This window comes from Onychostruthus taczanowskii, unplaced genomic scaffold (genome assembly GCF_017590055.1).
Source record: "Onychostruthus taczanowskii isolate IOZ18803 unplaced genomic scaffold, ASM1759005v1 scaffold53, whole genome shotgun sequence".
Taxonomy (NCBI): Eukaryota; Metazoa; Chordata; class Aves; order Passeriformes; family Passeridae; genus Onychostruthus; species Onychostruthus taczanowskii.
Genome location: NW_024502902.1, coordinates 2,012,115 through 2,037,016, shown reverse-complemented (window position 1 = coordinate 2,037,016; position 24,902 = coordinate 2,012,115). Strand labels below are relative to the sequence as shown.

Below are 24,902 nucleotides of genomic sequence, written 5' to 3'. Positions count from 1 at the left end.
AATGCTGTGATTCAAAAAAATGCTGGCTAGAATTCTAGGAGTAGAGTGCAATAGAGCAGTAGAAGATGCTGTTCCCCTCTCAAAAGTAGCTAGGACTTTTCCTGTTGCAGCTTTTTTTAATGGAATTTTCTAGTTGTACCTGCCCAGGCTATACATGGAATGTAAAACTGCATCTAGCAGCCTCAGGAGCACAGTTGTCATGTTCACCCCTCCATGAGGCAAAAATGCCTGTATTGTTGTAGGAGGATGAGCTGATCCAGTCTGAGAACTCTGCCTCGATCTTCAACACGCTGTCAGACATCCCGAGCCAGATTGAAGACGCAGATGTGTTGCTGCGAGAGGCCATGCGCGTGGCTGGCTCGCTGACGGACGTGGCGGTGGAGACCCAGCGCCGCAAACACCTGGCCTACCTCATCGCTGAGCAGGGGCAGCTGCTCAACTCCAGCACCACGGTCAACAACCTATCCAAAGTGAGTGCACAGAGTCCCTTTTTACCATTCCTTACATATTCCCACCCAATTACGGTTTGTGAGCAGGAGGTTCTGCTGTTTGAGAGGATTTTTGGTTCCAGGATGAGTGTTACCCAGTGAAGAAAATGTCAATGACATGCTGCCAGTTCTGTCCTGGTTGATAAATACTCAGATGAAAGGGATATTAGCACTGATTGTAATTATCATTCATGAGAGTGATGATGAAATGTGATCCATTTCATTAATGGAAACTAAAAGAAACAACATAAGCTTTTGGCAGAATTTTCTTAAAGCATACAGAGTAGGAACTGAATTTAATCTGTTAGTAAGAAACTGGTACACTAAAATAACCTTGGAAGGTAGAGTGAAAAAACAGCAGCAGCTGCTTTTGAGGAGCCAAATTAAAAATGCACCTGTGTTTAATCTTAGACTAAAATCTACAGTTGCAAACAAGACATTCAGGCAATTCTAAAATGTAATACCCATCTGCTTAGAAATTTATATGCAATTAAATGTGGAACTGCTTTTTGCAACAAATAGAATTAGAGTTAAAATTATTTACATGGATCGTGGTTGATTCTTGAACTTCAGTTATGCTTTTGTAATAATTAAGGTAAACATAACCTGTTGCACGTGGAGCAGATGGAGCAGTAAAGCTGATTCAATGCATTAGGACTAGAACAACTCCTGTTTAAAACTGCCAGTTCACTGGCCTGCCCCTTCTAGTGGTAGCTGTCAGGACCCCTTGCCCAGAGCTGACTGGTGTGGGGGGTTGCTTTATTTTATTTCTGAAATCTGTCCTGATGTGTGCACTTTGTTCTCTGTTCCCTCTCCCACAGATTGTGCGACGCAGGACTCAGCGCAGGAAATCCGGCATCACCTCTCTGCTTTTCGGTAAGGACAGTCCTGTGCTTTTCGTGTTGTGTAGTTGGTGGCTGTAGCAGCTTAGGAAGGAGGGGAGCAGGCAAAGCAGGGAAACATTGGGACAGAGGGATTGGAGAGAAGGGAGTCAGAACTGAAGGATGAGAAGGAAGAAGTGCAGTTTACTACTTGATTTCTTTGATCTGAGCTTAGAAAGTAAATTTTAGGTTAGGCAGTCCACGAATAGTGGACCAACAGGAGGTGCAGCTCAGCCCAGCTGTAATGTCCTTCTTGCACAGGTCAAAAGGTCAAACATTTTCTGGCAGACCTTGTGCAATCCACAGGCTGGATGTGGTACTCTCTGATCTCACTCTGCTCAATTCAGGAACATCTCTGTGAGACAGGGCAGGATGTCTAGTGTGTGACTCATCAAAATTATAAATGAAAGCATCATTATGTTTTCCCTTACTTATTCTGAGAGTTTGATGTTGTGACTTCAACAACAAGGGGAAGAAGTCTTGCTTTTGACTCATAATTTTCTTCACTTATGAGCCAAGCCAACATATGTACAGAAAGGGCACAGTCAGAATAGCTTTTGCAGGAGTTTGAGTAACTTATTTCTTGACTCCATAAGAGCCCTTTCTGCTGTAAGCCTCAGTGTCATCACCTCACTTGAAATTGGCTAGCCTTCTTGGAATTGCCACATGTCACCACAGGAATTGTTTTTCCGGAAGAAGACAACATACTGAATTTGCAGGGCTCAAACAGTGTTCCTGTTGTGGTGGAATGGCCTGGATAAATTTAAAAATGGGCTTTACTGGTCTTTCCATAGAGGAGCTTTTCTCATGTTCTCCAGGAAGCTGATATATTGTCATGGGTTTTCTACAAGCACATAGAAAATTACATAGAAAACATATGATAGAATACCCATGATGCTGTAAGGTCAAGCATGCAGAAGTGAAGAAATGCAGGAAGGTTGCTTGTGCAATCTGAACTCAGAGCTTTTGTATGTAACGTTATCATACAGTAGGTACAGACTGAACTAGCAAGGAACTTGGCTGCCACACACACCTTTCTTGTGTCTCAGTCTCCTTGACAGTTTGAGTATTTTTATGGAGGTGATAGTGAGTTATGACTTGCACAAAAAGATACATTTTAAGTTCAAGCTTCAAAATGCATCAGTGGTAGAAAAGAGATAATTGATAGAGTTTTATTATTTTATGGGGGCTTCTATACAATGACCATCATGTGTTTTACCTAACATTATTCTTAGTATTTAAAATGGTGGTTAAAACTGAGAAATTGTCATTGTCCTGCAGCAGTTGACCACAAGGGAAAAATTCAGCCCAAGTGAGAGGAAGGAAAGCTTGTATGTGATAAATTCACCCTCTACTGGAACTGACAGTCAATCCTAAATGTAAAGTCTGCTTGCCTGTGATAATTGCTGTGTAGTACTGGTACTTAGCCCTCATCTGGGAGGGAAGAAGAACTTACCCAGAGCTCCATTCTTCCTTCGAGTGAATTCAGATGTGGTAGTAACTTGGGCAGAAGTCATAGAATCACAAGAGCACTTTTGTTTAGAAGACACCTCTCAGTATCTGTATTCCAATGTCTCCTGCTTGAAGCAGACTCTTGCTCATGCTAAATCAGGTTGGTCCGGGCCTTCTGTAGTTGAATTTAACCAGATTTACAGTGCAGGAAGATAAAGAAATAATGAAAGATTATTTGGTGGAGAGCAGAATGTGCAAGAGGCGTTTTCCTGTTGTGTGGGCATTGCAGCGAGGGAATGCAGAAGAGCTCCTCCTGTGCAGAGCTGTGCAGCTCGTCAGTCTTTGCAGGCTCAAAGTAGAGCCTGCTCACGTGTGGCTGATCATGCAGTGTGGTTTCCTGTTTGGAAATGTGTGTGTTGAAGTTTGAAAGTGTACATGTTGAGTGCAGTGAGGTGAGTCTGGGGCAGGACACGCCAGCTGCTTTCCTCTGTACCATGCCCACTCTAAGGTGGGAGAGTGTGAAACTCGCTCCCCACACCTCCTGCTTGTGCTTGGCTAGGATTGATCTGAGTGCAGAGGGAAGAGCATGGTATTTTGGCCAGATGGGACTGAGAGATGACAGAAAGAATCAATGATCTTATGTAAATGAGGGCAGCCCACAGAGCTAGTGTAGCTGTGGTTTAGTTTCTTCTCTAGTCGCATTCTATTTTAGCAGCATGAAATTTCTGGGAACCCCCGACATCTACATGCTCACCTATCTATTTTCAGTTTCTGCATTTCTGAATAGTGAGAGTTCTGGCATGCTCTGTACCTACCCCTGGATACAGAGGAGGAGATTTTGTTATTTTTTTTATTGCTGGGACTGGGAGTAACTATGCCCCACAATTTTTCTTGTTCAGAAGCAAAGTTCAATTTTCTGTTATGTATCTCAAATAATTTAATGTAGCAAATAGAAAACAATTATAAAAATAAGTTTATATCTAATTTTTTGCTTTTATTTATGTTCCTAAAGTTTGGGTCTTTTTAATTAGGATCACATGATTAAGAGATACTCTTAATCACTTTTCAGTTAGCAGAAGCTTAATGTGTATATAGCTGTTGCAACAGCTGTAGCTCAGGCCATGCTTTTTTCATATGGTTTTCTATAATGCTGCTAGAAGATAAGCAGAGTACTAATTTGCTAGCCAGTGATTTACTTGGCTCCTGGATAAAAGCTGTGTTTGTACAAACATTGGAGTTCAGTGAATAAATATATCAGTTTAAATGTTAATTTTGTTAATCAAGCTACCACATCTTCAGTATATTATAGAGGGAGCAGAAATAGCTATATGAAAGTACAAGATGATTTTTTTTTAAAAAATAAGCAAATGGTTCATTGTTCCCAAACATCATGTACTCAATGTTTAAGGCATTTAGATACATTAACTGTCTAAAGAATCCATCCCATCAGGTATCTTTCTGCATTAGGTAATAGACATAGGCTCTCAAAACTCCTGGGGGGATTAGTGATAGTTAAAAGATGCTTTGGTAACTTTTACTTTGGGCTCATGACCATTTCTGTACACCCCAAACATTTGAAGTCTGGCTCTTAAGGAGTTTGAGGTCTCTCGTGGCTCTGACTTCATGACTGGCACAGGAAAGTGGGCTGTGTTGGTTTTTCAGATCTTTTCCAAGACTCGGTGAAGAATGTGCTCTCAGCCTGTGAGTTATACAAATATCAGAAGTAATTCAACCAAAACCTGATTCAGTTTCAAGAGAATTTCAGTTGAAGGGAATTATTGGAAGTTCCCCAGTCTTGTGTCCCACCTTTTAGCTGACTATATATTATAGACACTTCTCTAAAGTAGTACCTTGGTATACTGAGTTTCCCAGACAGATCAAAGATGACATATTCCAGTTCCATATGCAGTTTGAAGTATCATCTCCTTAAAATTTGATGCAGTCACATTGGTAACTACTATTTACATTATTGAATAGATTGGCAATAAATACCTGCCTTAGTTTAGGTACTTCTGATGTTAGGCTTTTTTGGTTTCTTCAGAACCAGTATTTTCTAACAGTAACAAAAAAATAAATACCATGTACTTGTTCTACTTCCCTTGTCTTCCCTCTGGCTGCATGGGCTCCACCAGGGGATGATGATCTGGAGGCACTGAAAGCCAAGAACATCAAGCAGACAGAGCTGGTGGCTGACCTGCGTGAGGCCATTCTCCAGGTGGCACGGCACTTTCAGTGTGTGGATCCCAAGAACTGCATAATTGTGAGTGGAAACAGCTGGATCTGCACTGCTGTGTGCTCCAGGCATGGGTTTTGAATGTTCAACACACGACAGGGCTATTCAAATGCTCTTGATGTGTGGGCTTGAGAAAGAACATGCCATGAGTAGTGGCTGGAGGGTGAGGCTTGCTTAATCCATCTGTGGTGGAGGGCTGTGCTGAGAGGTTGTCTGCTGTCTAGGAGCAGGAAAAGGTTTGGGAATGGGCAGGCAAGCTTTGGCAGATAGCTGGAAGTCACCTGTGCACTTTGATTCCTCTCTGCTGTCATGTGTATGCCTGTTAGGATCTGACCCCAGACTACAGCATGGAGAGCCACCAGCGGGACCACGAGAACTACGTGGCCTGTTCCCGCAACCGGCGCCGCCGAGCCAAGGCACTGCTGGATTTTGAGCGCCACGATGACGACGAGCTGGGCTTCCGCAAGAACGACATCATTACGGTGTGTCGGCCTGGGGACAGGCACCGGGGGGACAAGCAGTCCCTTGTTAGGGATGCTGTGCTACCTCTTCTGCAGGGAAAGAAGGGGGTGATAAGCTCAGAGCACAGTGAGGAGCCCAAGAGAAGCAGCTGGTGCTCCTAGGGACTGCCTGGGAATGAGGCAGTATGCTCCTGTAGGTCGTTCTCACTGCCGCCACAAAGTCCCTTTCCTGACACCTGTGCAAAAGATGGATTTGGTCCAACCCAAGTCCTAAAGTCGCCTTGGCACTTTGATTCCTCTCTGCTGTCAGGGGTATGGCTGTTAGTAGCTGACCCCATACTACAGCATGGAGAGCCACCAGCGGGACCACGAGAACTACGTGGCCTGTTCCCGCAACCGGCGCCGCCGAGCCAAGGCACTGCTGGATTTTGAGCGCCACGATGACGACGAGCTGGGCTTCCGCAAGAACGACATCATTACGGTGTGTCGGCCTGGGGACAGGCACCGGGGGGACAAGCAGACCCAGCTTGTTAGGGATGCTGTGCTACCTCTCCTGCAGGGAAAGAAGGGGGTGATAAGCTCAGAGCACAGTGAGGAGCCCAAGAGAAGCAGCTGGTGCTCCTAGGGACTGCCTGGGAATGAGGCAGTATGCTCCTGTAGGTCGTTCTCACTGCCGCCACAAAGTCCCTTTCCTGACACCTGTGCAAAAGATGGATTTGGTCCAACCCAAGTCCTAGTTTAACACCACACACTGAATTGTAAAAGCATCCATTTGCATTTAACTGTGAGCATTCCATCAAAAATTGGGGAGAAGAGGATGTTTGCAGTAGCTTTGTGCCCTTGAAGGCCCTGGGCTATGTGAGAAGTGAACATTGGCAAAGCAGCTGAGAAGAAAGCAGTTCCTCATTGTGGGCACACAGCCAGGCAGCTGTACCCCTCGTGCCACTGCAACCTCTTCAACTGGTATTTTCCACTCCCTCTTTTTCAGATCATTTCCCAGAAGGATGAGCACTGTTGGGTGGGGGAGCTGAATGGACTGAGAGGTGAGAACAGGATGGATTGCACTGGGGAGAATGGGGCTTTTGCTCTGGCAGCAAAGGCTCTGCCAGTACCCAGAGTATCTGCCAGGGGCAAGGAAATGTATGAGAGCAGTCATGCAGCAGTGACCTGGTCACTTCTTGCAAGCAGTAGGTTTTGGCTCCATCCTCCTGGCATGGGGTGGTTTGGGTGCATGTCACCACCGCTGCATGTGGGCAGTGTCCTGCAACTGGCTTTCTCATGCAGTTGCCTTAGTTATTGTGGTTTTGAGGCAGCTTGCTTCCTTCTTTGGTGGTAGGCCCTATGAACTCTGATTTTTTTTCTCAGCTCCCACTGGGCTTTGTGTAAGGATTTCTCAGTATCTTTGTCAGGCTTATCTCTTTGTTCACTCTTTGTAGGTTGGTTTCCTGCAAAATTTGTGGAGATCTTGGATGAGCGGAGTAAAGAGGTACTTAAAAACCCCACAATTACGAAAGAACTTCACATTTTAAAAAAGGGTTATGTCTTCTGCAGGGCAGTGTTTCTGTCTGCTCCCAGCTGCCTTTGTTCTTTTACTCCTTTGAGCCTGTACCTATGGATCCTGCTCATGCTTTGTGACCATGACAGCAAATTCTACCCAAGCAGCTGTGCCCAGTTGACAACCTGTCTTAGTTCCTCTTACAGCTGGCAGTGATAGGATGGCACTTCTATAGCAGATACTTCAGTGTGTCCTCAAGATTCAGGTAGTGTGTATGAGACAAACATCAGCAGCTGTTGACCTTAGCAGTTTTCAGGGGAAGTGGAGAAGGCCCAGTTCTCTCTCTTCTCTGCATTTGGGGAGTGAGGAAGAGCTGAAAGGCTGACCCAAGTCCCTCTAGAGAAGCTCCCAGAGAGATGCCAATATTGACATATCGTTTCCTTCCCCCTCTCTCAGGGCTGGCTCCTTAGATGCAGATCACCTCTCTGTGCAGAGAAATGTCCTGCACTGCTGAGTGTTTCTGCTCCTAACTGTGGAAACAGAGAGGATCCCATTTATGGGAGTGTTAGCAGAGTATCAGCATGATACCTCAAAGTGGTGTTCCCCCTGACCTGGAAATTCCTATTTGATTCTGTTTGTCTTGACTTTTAGCAGCTTACAGAGTCCCAGACACCCTCAGTGCAAGTCCCTCTCCACACCTTAGCTCAGTCAGCATCACACCATCACATTCCTATGTGCTGAATGCTGCTGGGGTGGTGCTGGGATGACTTGTGGGGTCTCCTGGGCACCACCTGAACACAAAGGTCTCAGAAGATCCCCTGCAGTAGCACAGAACATGGGGCCTTATGGAAGAGCATGACGGGTAGAGGAAGGGGAAGGGGTTCTGGCAGGCACACACTCCCTGGGAGTGGAGATGGTCTGTGCAGAGGCGTAGGTGAGTGGACCACCTCCATGCTCTGCCCGCTGAGAGCTGGCTCTTTCTGTTCCTCAGTACTCCATCGCTGGAGATGACTCTGTCACAGAGGGAGTGACAGACTTGGTGCGAGGGACACTCTGTCCAGCCTTGAAGTCCATATTTGAACATGGATTGAAGAAGCCATCTCTGCTGGGGGGTGCCTGCCACCCTTGGCTGTTCATTGAAGAGGTGAGATGTCCCAGTGCCTTTTGTGGGGCAGTGTTGCCAGAGGGCTGAGGTGGTGGGTTGTAGGGCAGGCTTGCTGAGTGTCCCTCTGCTCCTCCAGGCTGCAAGCCGGGAAGTGGAACGGGACTTTGACTCCGTGTATTCTCGCCTTGTGCTCTGCAAGACTTACAGGTCTGTGCCCTCCTCCTCCATGCTCCTCTGGGTGTGGTGTCAGCAGGCTGCTGTGTCTGTGCTGACCTGGGGCTGGCAGTGGCTCTTGTTCCCTCCCCTGGGGCTCTGTGTTTGATTCTGGGTCTGTATCTGGCTCTCAAGACTTTGGGGGCACCTCTGGGCTCAGCAGTAGCATGAGAGCTGTTGGGCCATGAAGCAGGAAAGGCCTGCTATGTGCTCAGGGTGGCTGGAGCTAGCTGGGTCTCTGCTGTGATCTTTACAGGCTTGATGAAGATGGCAAAGTCCTCACTCCAGAGGAGCTGCTTTACCGGGTGAGTGCTGCCCCGAGCCCAGCTCCTACTTTGGGGATATTTCCTGTGGAGACTGTTGGAGGGAGATGCTCCAGAGTCTCCTAGGCTTCCCTTAGCCCCTCTGGTGCTAGCAGGGGCGCTCGCTGGTGGGGGTGGGAGCTCCAGGGAGGGCAGCATTTGCTGTATTGCTGAAGTGGCTGCCCAGCAGTAACCACACCTTCCCTCCCTACAGGCGGTTCAGGCTGTGAACATGACACACGATGCTGCACATGCACAGATGGATGTGAAGCTTCGTTCTCTTATCTGTGTTGGACTCAAGTGAGTCATCTGGCCCTGGTACCCTCGGCATTTTGGCTGCAAAGAGCTTGGGAAGGGACAGAGTGGGCTTAAGCACAGCAGTGGTTTCAATCTTAGGCCACAGCATCATTTATCCCCCCTCTCACTGCAGCCACTGGGAGAGACTTGTGTGTTGTGCTGGCCTGATTCCCAGCTGGAAGAAGGAGTTCCTGTTGTATGGGGTGGCTCACACAAGTTTACGGTGTTATCCTGTTCCCACTGGGGACAGGGCTGTGGATGGGGGTCAAGTCTTGGTCTGAAAATAGACTACCCTAGAGGGATGGATTTCTTTCCTGGCTGCAGCTGAGTAACAAGCCTATACCCCATTGTTGCAGCGAGCAGGTGCTGCATTTGTGGCTGGAGGTGCTGTGCTCAAGCCTGCAGACTGTGGAGAAGTGGTTCCATCCCTGGTCGTTCCTGCGCAGTCCTGGGTGGGTGCAGATCAAATGTGAGCTGAGGTGAGTGTCCCTGTGGCATGTCCCCATGCCAGTGTCTGGAATAGATTTGCCCCTCCTCAGCAGGAGGTGGCCCTCACTACGGCTGGGTTTGGGCCCTCTCCAGTGAGTTGCAGCATGGGCTGCCCAGACATCCCAGCCATAGACATTTCCTGCTGTGTGCTGAGGCAGCAGGAAATGTCTGGACAGTTTATCGTGAGGCACTGTGCCTGCCTGATCCAAGAGCAGAGCTTGGCTCCTGGGGTCCTGTTGTGACAAGCAGGCAGCCTTTGCCTGCCTCCTGCTACTCTGATGGAGAGTCTGCCTTTTCAACCCCACTGCTCTCCATGTCGTTTGCCAAGCACTCTTAAGTCCAAGCAGAGAGCAGGGAATGTCCTAGGGAGACAGTTGGACAGTCATTGGCTGGGAAGGATTCAGTCACCCACTGACTCCCTAGTTAGGTGAGGGAGTGGTGTCGGGGGCTGAAAGCAGCTTTAGTGCCTGAGCTTGCACAAGGCAGTCACTTGGAGCCCAGGGCACACATCCCTGGGGCTCCAGGCATCCATGCTCCTGGCCCTCCTGCGCTCTGCAAAGCCAGGTGAAGTCCCAGGGAGCTGGAAGGAAAATCCCATGGCATCAGCCCTGCTCCAGCCTGGTTCCTGCTGTTGTTCAGTGGAAGCTGGCTTTTGTGTGCACAACCCACTTGCCTCAGGCCCCAGTGGGAGCATCTGTAGCCAGAGCAGGCCTGTGTGTGCACACTTCAGGGTGTCTTGTTCTCAGCCTGCTGCTGAATGGGAGGGGGTTTCTGCCCCCTCTGGGCTGCCGTGTCCCACAGCAGGGGGGGCAGTGCCAGTGGGCAGAGCCAAAGGACTGGGTGGGACTGGTTCATGTCTTATGTCCTACTTCTCCCAGCCAGCAAGGGAGCGCCCCGTGCCAGCCCCTTTGAGCACTTCTGCTGCAGGACACTTCTCTTGCTCCAGGGAGAGGGAGGGCGCTGTAGAACTCTGAGGTGCTGCAGGAAGGGGTCTGCTTTCTAGAGGAACCTGCCATTGCCAGCTGCATGCAGCCCTGAGCCAGGCGTTTCTGCAGTCCCCCAGAGCCCGGGGCTGCCTCCTTGTGCTGCCGCTCCAGGCTCTGTAGGGGCTGCACTTGAGTTACATCTTCAAGCTCCTTCTTCCAGCCTGGGCCTGGGAGGATGTGAAGCCCAGTGAGGAGGGGAAAACAGGGAATGAGTGACTGCTGCTGTCTTTTCAACACCATCAAACAAGGAATTTCATGCTTGTGAGCTTAGTGGCATGCCAGGACAAGCTGGGGAGACAGTGTATTTGTATGCCTGGGGCAGCAGTTGTGGCAAAGGCTGGGAGTGTGTCTGGGGGTCCATTTTAACATCGCTCTCTTCTGGTTTTGTTGCAGAGTCCTCGGCAAATTTGCTTTCAGCCTCTCTCAGGACTGGGAGCTGCCAATAAAGAGGGAGGTCAGTAGGTGGCATCTCTCATTCTTTCACTCAGCCAGGGGCTTCACTTACTGCCTCCCTCTCCCAGCTTTGTGCTTCAGCCCATCATCTGCCTCCTCTGGAGCCAGCTCCAGAGGCTGTGGATGGGGCTGCTTTCCCTGCCAGGGCAGGAGCTGTGGGGCAGTGGTGGCAGAGGGGACTGCCTGCCCAGCTGGGGCAGAGGGAAGTGTCCCTTTCCCCGATGCTCTCCAAACTAAAGGCCTCTCGCTGTGCCAGCTGTGCAAAGGTGGGAAGTGCAGGAAGCTGCTCTGGGTGCCAGAGCCTCGGTGCCCTCAGGCTCTGCCTGCAGACAAAACCTCTGTTTTTCTGGGTGTGGTGCACTGACCTGGGTCTCTGTGTCATCCTGCAGGAGAAGGAGAAGAAGCCACTGAAAGAAGGGGTGCAAGACATGCTCGTGAAGCACCATCTCTTCAGCTGGGACATAGATGGGTGACCCCCACCCTGCCCCATCCTGGGGACCTTCTCAATGGCCACACTCCTCTCCTCCACCCCATCATGTCTCACCCCCTGCCCTTCCCCACCCCACCCACTTGTATCTGTGACAAAATCCCCCCTGGGGGCTGCCAAACCACCTGGGACAGATGGAGCAGTGCCAGGAGGCTGAGCTGCAGACCCGAGGGGGCTGATGGTTGAGGGTGATGCTGCAAAGGGACAAGTGTGTTCTGGCTACTAAAAGCAAGTGCCCCCTCCCAGTTTTCCACATCTCTGCCACCCCTATCTTCTGCTTTCCTCGGCCCTGCCTCCCCAGCAGTGCCCAGGGGAGCAGCCTGGCTGGAGGCATTGTGCTCTGCCCCATGGGCCAGCAGTCACCTGTGGGGATGTGAGCATTCTGTGGCTGGAGCTGTGGGGAAGAGATGGCCCTTTTGGGGTGGCTTTGATCCATGAGAGCTGGTGCCACTGACAGTTGGCACTGCAGCTGCGTGGGGAATTGGGCTGGTGAGAGACTCACTGCTGTACAGGAGCAGCGAGAGCACATCCCCTCCCCATGGCGGCCAAGGGCTCCCCTCTGCTAGGGAGACATGTACAAGTTCCTTTGACTTGGAGCTAAGAAGGGGGAACTGGCATCAGTTTCATCCCACCTCCCTGGCACTGGTGTGGGGTGTTGACAGGAGTTGCCCAAATTTACCAGCCTGTTACCACTGTAACAGCCTTAGGGGATGGTCATTGTCTACTCTGGGAGCAGACAAAAACCACCTCTCCTCTAAACAAGAGTATTTCATGCTGTCATTTTAGTCTTGAGATGATTTTTACTGTTAACCAAAAAGCTGTAAATTTACTCCAGGAACATGTATATTTTGGCACCGTTGTAGCTCAGGACAAGGTTTAGGTTGGAGCTGGCTCAGGGAGACTAACTCGTCCTCCGTGCCCTGCGATGGCAACGGGGAGGTGGGTCAGGAGTGGAGAATTGCTGCTTTGTGGTGGTGGCTCTGGATACGGAGTCTGTGACTTTCTACTGAAAGCGCTTGTCTGTGAGCACAAACTACTGATGGGATGACACTAGATTCTTACTTTCCTTTATTTGGTGGGTTTGTAAATAAAAACTGCGTCTTGGGAGAGTGCTGGGCTTTGTCTTTTTTTTTTTTTTTTTTTTTTTTGACAGGGCCAGGATTTGGTTTAATTTTTCCTTTCTGCCATTTGACACTGGCAGTCCCATTTCTGTGCTGGCACCGAGGGAGCTCCTTGCATTGGAGCAGCTCACAAGGTCAGGCAGCAGCCAGGGCAGAGCCAGCTCTGCTGCCAGCAGTGGCAGCCCTGCCTCGCCTCTGCTACCAGCCCTAAGAGCAGGTCCACAGCAGAGCCTCAGGAAAGCCAGAAATACTGGAAACTATGGGTTGTAGGGACACTGTGGAGGGAGGACCCTTAAGAAAGGCAGAGGGGCTAGCAGAAAGCAGGGCTGGGTGGTGGGGACAGCAGTGTTGTCTGTACAAGAAGTGTCTCTGGAAAAAGCAGGTGTAAGCTGAGCTGCAAAGTGGGACAGTAAGAGGGCACAGGCCCTTGGGAGAACTAAGTTAGAAGTCCAAGCTTGTGGGAGGGTGGAAGTTGCAGCATATATTCTGATTTGAAAGTGAGCGTCTTCAGTGAAGATAATTCCTTTGGAATGTGGCTGCAGAAGGGGCAGTGTCACCTCACCACTACCTGCAGTCCAGACCAGCCTGCTGGGCTGGGGGAGACAAACAGCTGTCCCTGGTAAAACCTGCTTCTGGTTTCAGGGCAGGTAATTTCCATACACTGAGGCAATCTCCCTGCAGCTGAGAAGGATGAGCCACCACCACTTAAACTGTTTTTTTCAGGTTTGAGAAAGGCACAGAGGGATCACCCACCCACCCTTAGCTGGAAAAGGCAGAATGGCCCCAAGCCCTCCCACCAGCATAGCAGAAAAGTTTTTGAGAATGTGGCTGTTTGGAATTTTTTTAATAAAATGGATTTTTTTTCTTCAAATATTTGTAACTGAAAAAATAATTCAATTTAAAGATCCATTCTCTCCCCCATTAACTTGTCACTTTTATCCTTTTCCAGTTGAATACTCGCTCTGGATCTGATGCCCCAACACCATCCGACTCTGATGGTGCTGATCACCCCTCGCCAGTGGCTGCATAGTGGAAGGGAGAGTGCGTGCTAGTCAAATACACATTACAAACAAGTAGTGGTTACAGCAGAAAGATTCAGGATTACATTCAAGGTAGAGGCAGAACATCAGACTTCGTTTTTCCCAATGGGTGCAAAAATGTATGTCCAGGGGAATACCTCTTCCAACAAAGAACTATTGAACTATTATTCAAAGAAATAATAGTAAGAAAGCAGAGAACTGGGCAAGCCTGCTCTGGGCACTGCTTGGGGAAAAGACTTTCTAACATTTCCAGGGCTGAGGCACTACCTTCCCCTCTGCCCACAGGCACAGGGTTAGCACTCACTCTCCTGGCAGAAGTCCCTTGGAGGGAGGGGCTCCCACAGGTCAGCCGGGCTCCTCAGAACATGAGGCTCATGGTTCTGTATCCTCTGGGCTCCTTGAAGCTCTTCAGCCAATGCAAGTATGTTGGGCAAAGTCAGGGTCATTAAATTCCTACAGTTTCACACCTGATGATGGTGGATGGGTGAAGATGAAAGGGAGCAGCTGCCAGCTCAGCCGTCCACCAGCAATCTCTGGGAAGGGCTACCCTGCTATCAGGCATTGGCATCTCTCTGCCAATCAATGGAGTACCTGGCTGGGGCAAGGAACTAGGGCTGGGTCAGGCCAGGACTGCAGCTGGAGTGCTCCCACCTTCCTCTAGGAGCTCATAGCATTGATCACTTTAGTGATCATTTCCTTCTTTATTTAAGAGCTGCAGAATTGTAATTATTTGTACCAAAGAAATCTCACAGCTGGTTTTTTGGGGGCTACTGCAACTATGGGCTGAAGAACCTGATTTTGTTTGAGTCTGGCAAACAGGCAGCCTCACATTTTCCCCCTAGCATCTCGGAGAGCCTCTCTTTCCCCACATACTTTCTTCCTTAGGAACTCCTTGCCTCCTGCCCCCACAGCTGGGCAGCTGCCCAGGCAGAGCTGGTGAAAGCTCTTGAGGTGATTGCTAAGTACTCACTGATCCCAGTGAGCACCTGGGCTGCACCAGGAGAGAATTCCGGGAGGGCTCAGAAGGATAAAGAGGGTGCTCACCAGACTCTTTTATTCTGATTTTTAGGATGTGACACTGTAGCTTGAGGAATAGAAAGCCTCTGAGAAGGGGGGGTGGTGGGGGGGTGGTGCCCTCCCCAACCCGGACACTGAGGAAGGCAGATAAGAGGCTCCAACTTGCTTACAGCTCAGGGCCAGAGGAGAGAGGAGGGGTAAGAAAGGAAGCTGCCAGCAGGCTCCCCCTGCTAATGATTAAGAAAGTGGCTCCCCATCAGTTAACAAGCAAAGGGCTCAGGAAAGCAGGAGTGTCTCCCAGCTGCAAACAGGCGTGACCCCACCCAGCTGCCAGTTCAGTGGCTGAGGGAGAGCACATTATGCAGGGTTGGCATTTACCTGCCTCACCATGGAGCAGAGGTACCAGCACCCCTGTGGCACAGCCTCTCCCTGGGATGAGGACCAGGTACCAAAGTTGTAGGGAAGCAGCACATGGCTCACAGCTACCCCTCCCCAGCAGGAAGCTCTGCAGCCCAGCATGGGGGAAAGGTGGGGACAGCATCCTCAAGGAGATACTGAGAAGGATGGCAGCTGATCCTTTAATTGCCTGAGCAGGTCAGTACCTCAGTCTGCATGACTTCAGAAGCCACAGCTTCCCCCACCTCACTCAGCAGAAGCAGCCTGGACCCAGCTCAGGGCCAAAGCAGGAACAGCCTTGTGGCGAGGTGCCCACATTCACGTAAACCGTGTCCCACCTGCTCAGTATGGCCGTGCATTACTACTGACACAGGAATTCTAAAGTAACAGGAGTAACAGCATAAGAGTGAGCCACAAGCCTGGTGTTCCACCACAGAGCCCTGCCCAAGCAATGGCATCGTCATGGCTCTGAGGTCCTGGGGGCTTGTCCACCCACTCCTCAGTCTGCACTTGCCCCAGGGCACCAGCCTGGGGCCCTACCGGGACACAGGGCACCAGCTCAAAGTAAGCACCCATTTACTTTTGCCTTTTACCCTGTGGGACAGAAGAGGGGGAATAGTAGAGGTCAGCTGCCCTCACAGTCACTGAGCCAGGACCTGCGCTGTGCCACCCAACACCACTCTTGCAGTCCCACTTCCCCTTCCTTGCCTATGGGGTCCAACATCCATTCCCAGCTGCTGCTTTCCACTGGGGCACGTGCTACAGTGAGGCACCAACACAGCGAAGGCAGAGACAGATTGCACGTGGCCCCCAGTGATATGTTACTGATCAGCTGTGCCCCTCACCTGCTCCCCAGGATGCCCAGGCACTTTTGTGTCCCTGCCCAGGCTGACTGCTCTGCTCACCTGGGGACATCACGAGTGCCATGGGAGCTGGGGGCAATGGGCTGTGCCTGACAGCAGTTTTAACATATAAGGACCTGATTTTAGCACCTTAAAAAACCGTTTTGCCGCCCAAAGTGAGTGAAGCTAGCAGGCAGGCCGGCAGGCCTCTGCCAATGCCAAGCTCAGCAATATTTGGGAAACCAGCTTAGACGTTACCAGGTTGGTGGGGAGCCCTGGTTCCCTTTGGCTACATTTAGGGAAGGTGCCTGTTCTGCCCAGCTCCTCCCAGCCCTGTGGCAGATCAGACCCTCCCCTGAGAGATGGCAGGTGGTGCAGAGGGCAGCTGCTCTGGGCCCCAGCCAGCCCTCCTGCCTTTGTGTCCTGCTCCAGAGGTAGAATCCCCTTCCACAACCGTTAAGACCAACCATGCTGGGGGAGCACAACCCCCTTCATCCGCCAATCCCAGGAAGGCGCAGAGTGCTGCTTCTGGAAACGGCTCAGGCCCAGTCATGCTCTGTCCCATTGAGGGAACAATGTGCTGCCATTGCTCCTGCCTGGAGGACCAGGGGCTGCTGGCTCTGTTCTTACCCCAGCTGGGCCAGGCTCTGTGGAGTGGGCAGGAGGCCGCCAGCCCCACAGCTCCTCCTGCCTCGTTCCCCCCCCAGAAGCCGTTCTCCCTGCCCTGGCCTGGCCCACTGCCGGCTTCACGCAGGAAGGACGCTGTTAGGGGAGGAGTACAAATACTAGGAGCTCTTTCTTTTTTCTTTTTTTTTGGTTGACTGGCCTCTTCCCTCTGCATGCCTGTGCCCTCCCACTCCCATTCCCTTCAGTCTCTGCTCACAGAATTACAAGCAAGAATCCCAGTGCAGCTGCAGATCATGTCCATCAAGAAAGTCTGTGGAAAAGAGGCTGGGAGCCGTGGTGCTCAGGGGAGCCAGGCTCATGACAGAACCCCCTGGCAGCTCCAGCCAGTCCATGCTGTCCAAGTTAGCCTCAGCCAGATCCAGGGCTATGCCCCCAGATGGCTCGTGAGCAAAGTGCAATTCCGAGGTGTCCATAGGTGAAGGCGGGTGGTCCAGGATGGCCGAGCTGCTCAGCATCTCACTGTGGAGGTCATCAATGAGGGACAGGGGCTCCGGCCCGTCGTGGCCTGCCGTCAGCAGCGGGAGGCCGGTGCTGCTCTCCAGGAAGTCCTCCAGGCGGCCCACGAGCACCGGCTGCCCCAGGGACACCGGCACCGCCAGCTCGGAGGAGTGGTGGCTGCTGGGCGGTGGGGAACAGGCTGGGACCACAGGTGGTTCCTTCCCAGCTGGAGACGACTGATCCTTGAAGTCAGCAGAAATCTCTGTAGAGAGAACAAACAGGCCAGGTAAGAAAAAGTCTGGATGAACACCAGAAGGCTCCCTCCCTCCCACCCACCAGGGCCACAGACACCCTCCCCAGACTAAGCCATCACTGACCACCAGCTGGCATGAGGAAACGTCCTGTGCCCGTGCTTGCCTCGCTATGGGGAGTTTTCAGCCCACCTCCACAAAATCCCATCTCTGTCCAGTATCTTGGAAGTGATGTGCCTGAATCTGATGCAGCAGAGCCATCAAGAATCACAGAATCATATAAAGGCCTGACTGACATCTCCCTCTGCCTTAATGACTACTGCCAGTGCTAAAGGCACTGGTAGGAACAGTGTAGAAGAGAGTAAGGCCATGACAGACTCTGCCCTCTGTGCTCTGCAATTCCCAGACTCAGACCCAGGGACTGTGGGAAATGCTGGCTTTGTCTCCTTACCTCCACTTTCGATGAGGATATCAAACAGGTCATCCATCTGCTGGCTGGAACAGCCGTTCTCCTGGGAAGAGCAAGTGCAGCATTAGCTTCCTATTTACCAGGGGAATCTCCACCTCCAGCAACACCCTTGGCTGCTGGCTCTCCTCCCTTGCCCCAGGCATGGGGCTGTTTTCTAGCAAGAATGAGCACACCATGACGTGACACCAGTCCTCTGTTACTGGCTGGGAAAGTATGGTCAGCAATGGCAATGAACGGCTTGGGATTTTTTCACCTGTGATTTAGGGCTCGCCCCAAACCCCCCAGAGAATGTTCAACAAGAAAGTGCAGCTGTGTCTCCATTCCCTATCACTGGCCCACATCACGAAACTAAACAGATTTACAATGGCAACTTTTCATCTGCTCTTCAAGGAAACCAGGGAGAGTAACTGCTCTCACCTGGGCCTTTGGCTGTTGCTTCATGGCCTCTTCATAGCCTGGTGGTGGCTCTTTCATTGGGACCGAGGGAACAGGAAGAGGAGGTGGAGGAGTTCCAAAAAGCGGCGTCTGCTGTTGCTGCTCCAGGTCCATCTGGGAGGGGGAAGGTGCAGCAGGAGAGCCAGGCTGTGATGAGGACTGTTTAGAATGAGGGCAGAAGAGGGAATGAATGCAAATCAGGGAAAAGCCCTGATCAACAAAAATCCTCCATCAACTCCTGTCTCACAGCTGCTTTGAGAGACCATCACCTCTCCCTGTGAGCACTGCACAGCAGTCTGCACTGCTCTGCCCACAGCAGCCTGCCTCCTTCCCTGGACTCTGTGCACTATGCCCTGACTGCAGGGGAAGAAGACAAATTTCCCCTCGACTCACAGCTGGAAATCTTTAGCTGATTTTTCCAATGCTAATACAGCCACACCACAAACCACCTCCTCACTTCTCCTGGACGGGGAGAGACTCGTCTATCCAAGCGGGGGATTCCTGCATCACTTTGGAGGGGAAAGGGCATTTCCCTTGAGTGTTCAGCCTACTCTGTGCAATATATCCAGGGCCTGCCTTCTACCCACCTCCCTCTACAGTGCCTGCTTTGGACGCACAAGCCAGCTTCACTTAGCAGCAAGTTTCACAGCCTGCTGGTGGGCAGAGAGCACCAGAGCACTCAGCAGCACCACAGCTCCAAAGGAAACCCCAAGAAGTGTTGCAGGAAGTGGTGCTCATGACTCAGCTTTACCAGATGAATCAGCACATAACTGCCCATAAGAAGGAGGATCAGGCCTTTCCCTCTACAGCAGCTATGCATGACCCACACAGAATCTTGCTCCCCTAGAGCAGCGAACCCTGGGCAGCAGCTGAATGCCACTTTCATGCGTGCACATATTGATGCCTTTGCCCATCCTGTGTTCCCTGGAAAGCTGCTCATCTGTTCTGTGACCCACAGGTAGAGGAGCGACCCCAGACCAGCTCTGCTGAGGTCCACTCTTCCTGAGAAGGGCTGGAAAGCATGGCACAGGCCATGGGGTGTGCTGGCAGGGTACCTTTTTTGGCTCACTGGGTGGGCTGGTTTTACCAGAAGTACCAATTTTCAGCGACTGCTTATGGAAACCATTGGGGAAGAAAGGCTGCAGGTTTGGAGGTGCTGAGAAAGACAACTTGGTGTAGGCCAGCTGGCCTGTGACCACCTGCAGACCTGGCTTCTGACCCCAAAGGGAGGCAAAAGGATTGGAAGAGTCAGTACAGACACCTCTGCAGCACAAAGGCTAAGGAACTCCAAGGAAAAAGGTGCCTTTATTTACCTCCTCCACTTTCTCCAAGGTCTCAAAGCAAACCAATGCACTGACCCTTTGCAAAGTAGATTTCTCACTCTAAATATGCTAGAAATTACTTCTGTCTTCATACCCTTTCCAGGAACTGACTTGGAAATGATCCTCCAAGCTCTAAAAACTCTTCATCATCTTTCTGTACCTTATCTTAATTACAGTTTAGAGAGACAGCTAAGCAGGCTAGAAAGGGTTGAGATGTACAGCACAGCCTCTTTACAGCCAGCACCTGGAGAGAGTTAAAGGCAGAGGTGCTCTTTTTCCTGAAGCAGTATAGCACTTCACAAAGTGATGATTAACTGGCATGCTCAGGGCAGGGGAATGGAAATGACAGCATGCTCAGCAGTACCAGAGACTAAAAGGTCACAGCCTTTTTACCCCTCTGAGCTCACATGCCCCTTCAGCAGCAGCCACACGATCCACACCACCCTCTCTCCAAGCAGCAGCCACCTCTTCTGTTCAGCAGTAGTCCTTCAAGAATCTGGAACACCCCTGTGAATCAAGGCTGCTCAATCCAGCCCCTCATTGTTTTTAATCCACAGACAACACCCACTGGAATGTGGTAGGTTTGTACCCACTGCCTGTGGGTGCAAATGCTGGCAGCAGGCAAAGAAAACCAAGGGAGAAAAGTGAGCAGGCAGTGAACTACCTTAGATTGGTTTGGTCCTCTGGGCTGCTGCTGCTGCTGCTGCTGCTGCTGCTGCTGCTGCTGCTGCTGCTGCGTGGGCTGCTGAGGGGTGTTTGCAGGTACCTGACACGGCAGTTGGCTGGAAGTTTTAGCGGGTGATGATTGTACGCTCTGGAAAGAAAAGGGTATCCATAAGAGCTTATTCCCCGGACATGACATGGACACAGGGCTTAGGCTTCTTACAGCGTTCATAAGTTTGTTTTTTCCCCACTCTTCATTCTTTATGAAATTCCATCCTTCTCTTTCCCTGAGCAGAGAAATCAGACTGGATGAGACTGAGAGTCATAAGAGAGGAGGCAGTACCAGCTTAAATCCCTGGGCTGCCCATGACACGCCTCAAGGACTGCCAGACCTGACAGAGGAGCTGTGCCTAGCAGAGCAGTGGTGGAGCTCAGGTGAGATACTCTGGGGTTTCAAGGCTGACAAGGTTGATGTTTAGACAGCTGCCGACATCTCACCTGCTATGCAGCAAACGCAGCCTGCTCAGTGCCTGTCACTAATGGCAGACACTGCCACTTGCTCTGCAGAAAGTGCAAGAAATGTATCAGCAGAGAATGAAAATTATCTTTGATGTCATGGAAGGTGCTGAGGTTTGACTTATGCCATCAAACTTGGGCATATTTATCCCTTCCTGGAAGGAACACTCGGAACACTTCTGTTAAGTGCTGAGCTCATGCCAGCAGGGGATTTGTAAATCATCTCTGATGAAAGACTCTGTTAACACTGAAATACTGACATGCATTAAAACAAAGAGCAGCCAAAAAGCAAACAGTCTGCTCCCAGGGTCTGATTTCACCTCTTGGTAGATAAGATGACCCATCTATCACTCCAACTACGATCTCTACAGTTAAGGACAAGAGGTGAAATACACTCTGCTCATTTTACTACCACGGGCATAGTTGTTAAAAACCAGTGAACTGTAGCAGCAAACTCTTGTAGTCCAAGCCCAAGGTCCTGCCTGACAAAAGGCAGAACCATGCGTTTGGAAGAACGCTGAACAGCCTGTGATGCACAGAGCCGTGCATCGTGCATTGCTGTACACAGCTCATCATTGTTAAATTCCAGTCTTTTTGCCAAAGATCTGCTTACACTGCTCTGTTTTACAAAGCCACGATCTACCAACCACTACAGTGAGCAACTCAGCCCTTTCAGTATTTACCGTATTGAATTTCCACCCCGTGAGGCCATCCTATGGTAACCTGAGTGGGACAAGGAGAGAGGAACCGACTGCCCGCAGCAGTGATGGGATCCGACCCTTGCCTACCTGCAAGGGTGGGCAGCTGCTCCCTGCCATCCCGTGGGGAGAGAGGCCCTGCCTCTCGGCGCTCTGCTTGGTCACGGTGAGGACAATGTGGGTCCCTGTGGAGTCAGTGATGAGGGTGGGGGGAGGGGTGCCCTTGATGAGGGCGCTCCCTTGCTGGCCAAGGAAAAGCCGCGGGCTGTGGGACTGGCACGGCGGCTCTGCCTCCTCCTGCTTCACCATCACGGCTTTCTTTGGCACCGGGCTTGGATTCGAAGTGTCCATTTGGCTAGCGCTTGGTGCAGGGCTGAATTGGTCTGTTTGGCCACCGGATTGCTTCGCACACTGGCAACTCAGGAAACCATTTTCACTCTTGACCTGGGCGCCAAACGCTCCTGGTTTGGAGGCGAGGGCTGTTCCTTCTCCCGCAGCTGTTGGGGCTGGCTGTGACTGCTGAGAGCGCTTCTCCTGCTCCAGCTGCAGCCTAAGCATCTCCACCAGCTGCTGCTTCTGTTTCAGCATGCGGGTGAGTTCCTCAATCTGCTTGTCCTTCTCCTGCAGCATCTGGTCTTTGTCCCTAACTTCTGCATCTCTGCTGTTACCAGCACCACACCACTCTGACTTGGGTGCCACATTTATGCCGCAGGAGGCGGACTTGGAGCTCTCTTCCTTCACCAAGAACTGCACTGGAGATGTCTGCAAGGTGAGCTGGGTCAGAGGTGAAGTCACCATCTCCCCAAAGGTATCTCCAGTGCCTGAGTTTTCATCCCCTGTACTCATTTGCGAGCGCTCAGAAGGAGTTGGAGAAACAGGAGGAGTTGAGCCTGTGCTCCCAAACTTCATCACGCCACCACCAGTAACTGTGGCCACAACTACTTCGGCTGGTGCAATGCCAGTGGTGACCAGGGCTGGCCCTGTGCTCAGCCTGGCAGTTGGGAAGGCCACCACCACTTCAGCAGCTTTAGGGAGGACGGCTGCTGTGCTGGGCTTGGGAGTGGGGGTTGTTTGGCTGGCTGCACCATTCTGCTCTTGGTAAGCTCGGAGACGCTCAATCAGGTCCGTCTTTGTGCCCGAGACAGGCAAGGCCCTCAACTTTAGCTCTTGCTTCAGCTCTGCTACCTGGTAAGGGGGGAAAAAAGAGGGCAACATTAAGAGAACTTCTAACTGAACAACTATCAGTTAGATACCAGCAGCAACATCGTTCAGTACTGCCCACTGGCAATGGCAGAAAGGGTCTATTCAGCTTCACAGGACATTTACCTTCATCTCATCCAGGTTGGCAGGGAGAGGGCCAGGCTTGCCCACCGCAGCGTTACTGTTTTGTCTCATCAGCCCACTAGAACCAGAAGATACTGAAGATGTGCTGCTGACTGTGGTAGAGAGATTGCGTACGGCAGGGGCACTGGCACCACTCTGCTGCTCTCCTGGAGGCCTGCAAGAAAAGAAAGAACACAGACATCAAAACCACAGTAGAAAGACACCAGAGGCCCTCATTGTCCACAAACATACACACTCAGAAACATCTGGGTCACTAGTGCTGCCCTAGACTCTGAAGCACACCAGTGCTCTCGACTATATCCCTGCCCCTTGCTGTGCCAACCGACTCACTTCAGCTGCTTTGGTCTGATTTCTTGCACCAGCTCTTTTTGAGGCCCTCTGGAACCTACGAGGCTGAGTGTGTCACACTGTCACACCCCGTGGCCACCCCTCACACCCAGAAGACCATGTCTCTGGTAAGAGTGCTGCTAAGTAGACCTGCCACTGCGGACCCGTACTTAGGTGGGGCTGGCAGGATGGTCTGATAGTTGTAGTGCTGCTGCTGCTGGTTGAGGATCTGAAGCTGGAGAAAGAGCTGCTGTTGCTGCAGTATTTTGGCATAGGATGAATCCATGGGAGGAGCTCCCTTGTCCTGCTTTTGGTCCGGGGGAATATACTGATGATACTTAAGCTTCTTGACCTTCGGCTTCAACTCCTTGGCTTTTTTACTGCGCTGAGACTTCTCGCTAGCAGACTTGGGCTGGCTTTGCTATTTAGAAGAAAAGGAGGAAGCAAGTAAGAATGGAAACACTGATATAATGTAATACCCCATGTAAACCAGAACACACAGTGGGATTTTAATTTTGAAATTCTCTAGTTTGTTCACCTCAGGGTCTTTCCATGCTTCTCTGAGACATTACAGACACCACAGTGGCAGCAGCTTATGCTGCACCATAATGCAGGTCACCTTTCCCAGCACACCAGATCCTTTGCTCATCAAGTGCAGACTCATTGACTCTAATTATAGATAACACTGATTGTTTCAAAACATTTTGCATTCAGCATCCATTTTATAGAAGATGAATATACCATGGAACAGAAAACCCCATTAAGTATGTTACAATTAGTGTCAGAGGAAGACACTAGTGAGAAATGTTTCCCCCACTTGCATCTGTTAATCTAATACTTCCAACTCCAAACCTGCTTAAAAGTAACCTTCTTATCTCCCATTAGACTACAACAATGAAGACATCAGCCAAAACAGTACCTTAATGAGTGTTGGTGGGGGCTTGGCAGCAGTAAGAGCCACTCCATTGGTAAGACTAGGGGGCAGAAGAGGTGGAGGTGGCAGTGGTGGAGGTGGCTGCTCAGGTAGGAAAAGAGTTTCAGTGGAATCTGCACTAATCTGCAACTGGGACGAACCCTGCAGGGACAGAAAAAGTCATAATGAATACACACAAGAGGAGAGAAATAGTTTAACAGAGTGCAGGAAGTATCCACTTAGAAGGAAGGAGCATGGGCTTCAAATCTTTAATCTGATGCCTTTAACCCACTGCTTCAGTTGTCCCTGAGAAGCAGTACAACTTCTTAGGGCAGAAAAAGAATCAAAATCCAACACCTGTATCTCCCAGCATTTCCTGCTGGGATCAGTTGCACATAGGCTGTATCACCAAGCAATGGCTGCCCACTTCCTACAAGACACCACCATGAGGGTTTGTGAATAACCAGAGGAGGATGTCACTGACACCACACAGAACTAAGACCCTTGTGAAATGTCACAGGCTGCACCTCTTAGGGAAGACTTAGTCTCACTTTTTAGGCTCCTCTGCCACAAATCAGCATGAAGCTCCAGGGCACTGCAGGAGGCCTCCACATTCTCACCTGAGCTAGTGATGTACCAGTGGTGCCAGGGAGAGGCTCACAAATCCGGGAGTCCATCGGCGATGGGACAGAGCCTTGGGACTCATGGCTGGCTGGCTGCTCTGGGGAGAGGGCATCACTGCTGTCCTCATCAAAGGAGGAATTGTCTGCAACCTTTGGGTAGTTCACCTGTCCAACTAAAAACACAAACATCAATCGTGGTCCGTAAAGTGGAATAAGAAATTACTTGGCTTGACACTAGATGTTTCACAAAGACAATGATGGCATGTAGAGAGCTGTGCTTACAGCAGCAGCTAAAAATGAGAGAACAGAGTCCAAACTGGATCAGGTTTAAGTGTTTACATTCACTATCTATCAATACAATAAAATGGTGTGGACTGGGGTGAACCATTTCCCTGGCTTCCTAGCCTGGCAAGATCAGTGAGCGTAAGAAGAGATACTCAGGTCTGCCCAAACCCAGC

General features: G+C 50.7%; 2 protein-coding genes across 2 annotated transcripts in view; one reads left to right on the top strand and one right to left on the bottom strand.

The window, feature by feature from the left end:
• The window catches only part of SGSM3 (small G protein signaling modulator 3), a 29,351-nt gene extending 16,902 nt beyond the window's left edge, over positions 1–12,449 (top strand). The window contains exons 11-23 of the mRNA XM_041416944.1: positions 243–470; positions 1,310–1,364; positions 4,954–5,081; positions 5,381–5,536; positions 6,504–6,558; positions 6,952–7,001; positions 8,002–8,154; positions 8,252–8,322; positions 8,585–8,633; positions 8,845–8,930; positions 9,284–9,406; positions 10,796–10,856; positions 11,245–12,449. Of these exons, the coding sequence (XP_041272878.1) occupies positions 243–470; positions 1,310–1,364; positions 4,954–5,081; positions 5,381–5,536; positions 6,504–6,558; positions 6,952–7,001; positions 8,002–8,154; positions 8,252–8,322; positions 8,585–8,633; positions 8,845–8,930; positions 9,284–9,406; positions 10,796–10,856; positions 11,245–11,328 (1,299 nt within the window). The 3' untranslated portion in view covers positions 11,329–12,449. The remainder of the gene's footprint in view (positions 1–242; positions 471–1,309; positions 1,365–4,953; positions 5,082–5,380; positions 5,537–6,503; positions 6,559–6,951; positions 7,002–8,001; positions 8,155–8,251; positions 8,323–8,584; positions 8,634–8,844; positions 8,931–9,283; positions 9,407–10,795; positions 10,857–11,244) is intronic.
• Positions 12,450–13,294: 845 nt separating this feature from the next.
• The window catches only part of MRTFA (myocardin related transcription factor A), a 48,851-nt gene continuing 37,243 nt past the window's right edge, over positions 13,295–24,902 (bottom strand). Inside the window, exons 6-14 of the mRNA XM_041416943.1 lie at positions 24,442–24,617; positions 23,828–23,983; positions 23,079–23,329; positions 22,564–22,735; positions 21,328–22,422; positions 20,025–20,174; positions 18,021–18,197; positions 17,586–17,646; positions 13,295–17,145 (exon numbers count right to left, since the gene is read on the bottom strand). Of these exons, the coding sequence (XP_041272877.1) occupies positions 16,646–17,145; positions 17,586–17,646; positions 18,021–18,197; positions 20,025–20,174; positions 21,328–22,422; positions 22,564–22,735; positions 23,079–23,329; positions 23,828–23,983; positions 24,442–24,617 (2,738 nt within the window). The 3' untranslated portion in view covers positions 13,295–16,645. The remainder of the gene's footprint in view (positions 17,146–17,585; positions 17,647–18,020; positions 18,198–20,024; positions 20,175–21,327; positions 22,423–22,563; positions 22,736–23,078; positions 23,330–23,827; positions 23,984–24,441; positions 24,618–24,902) is intronic.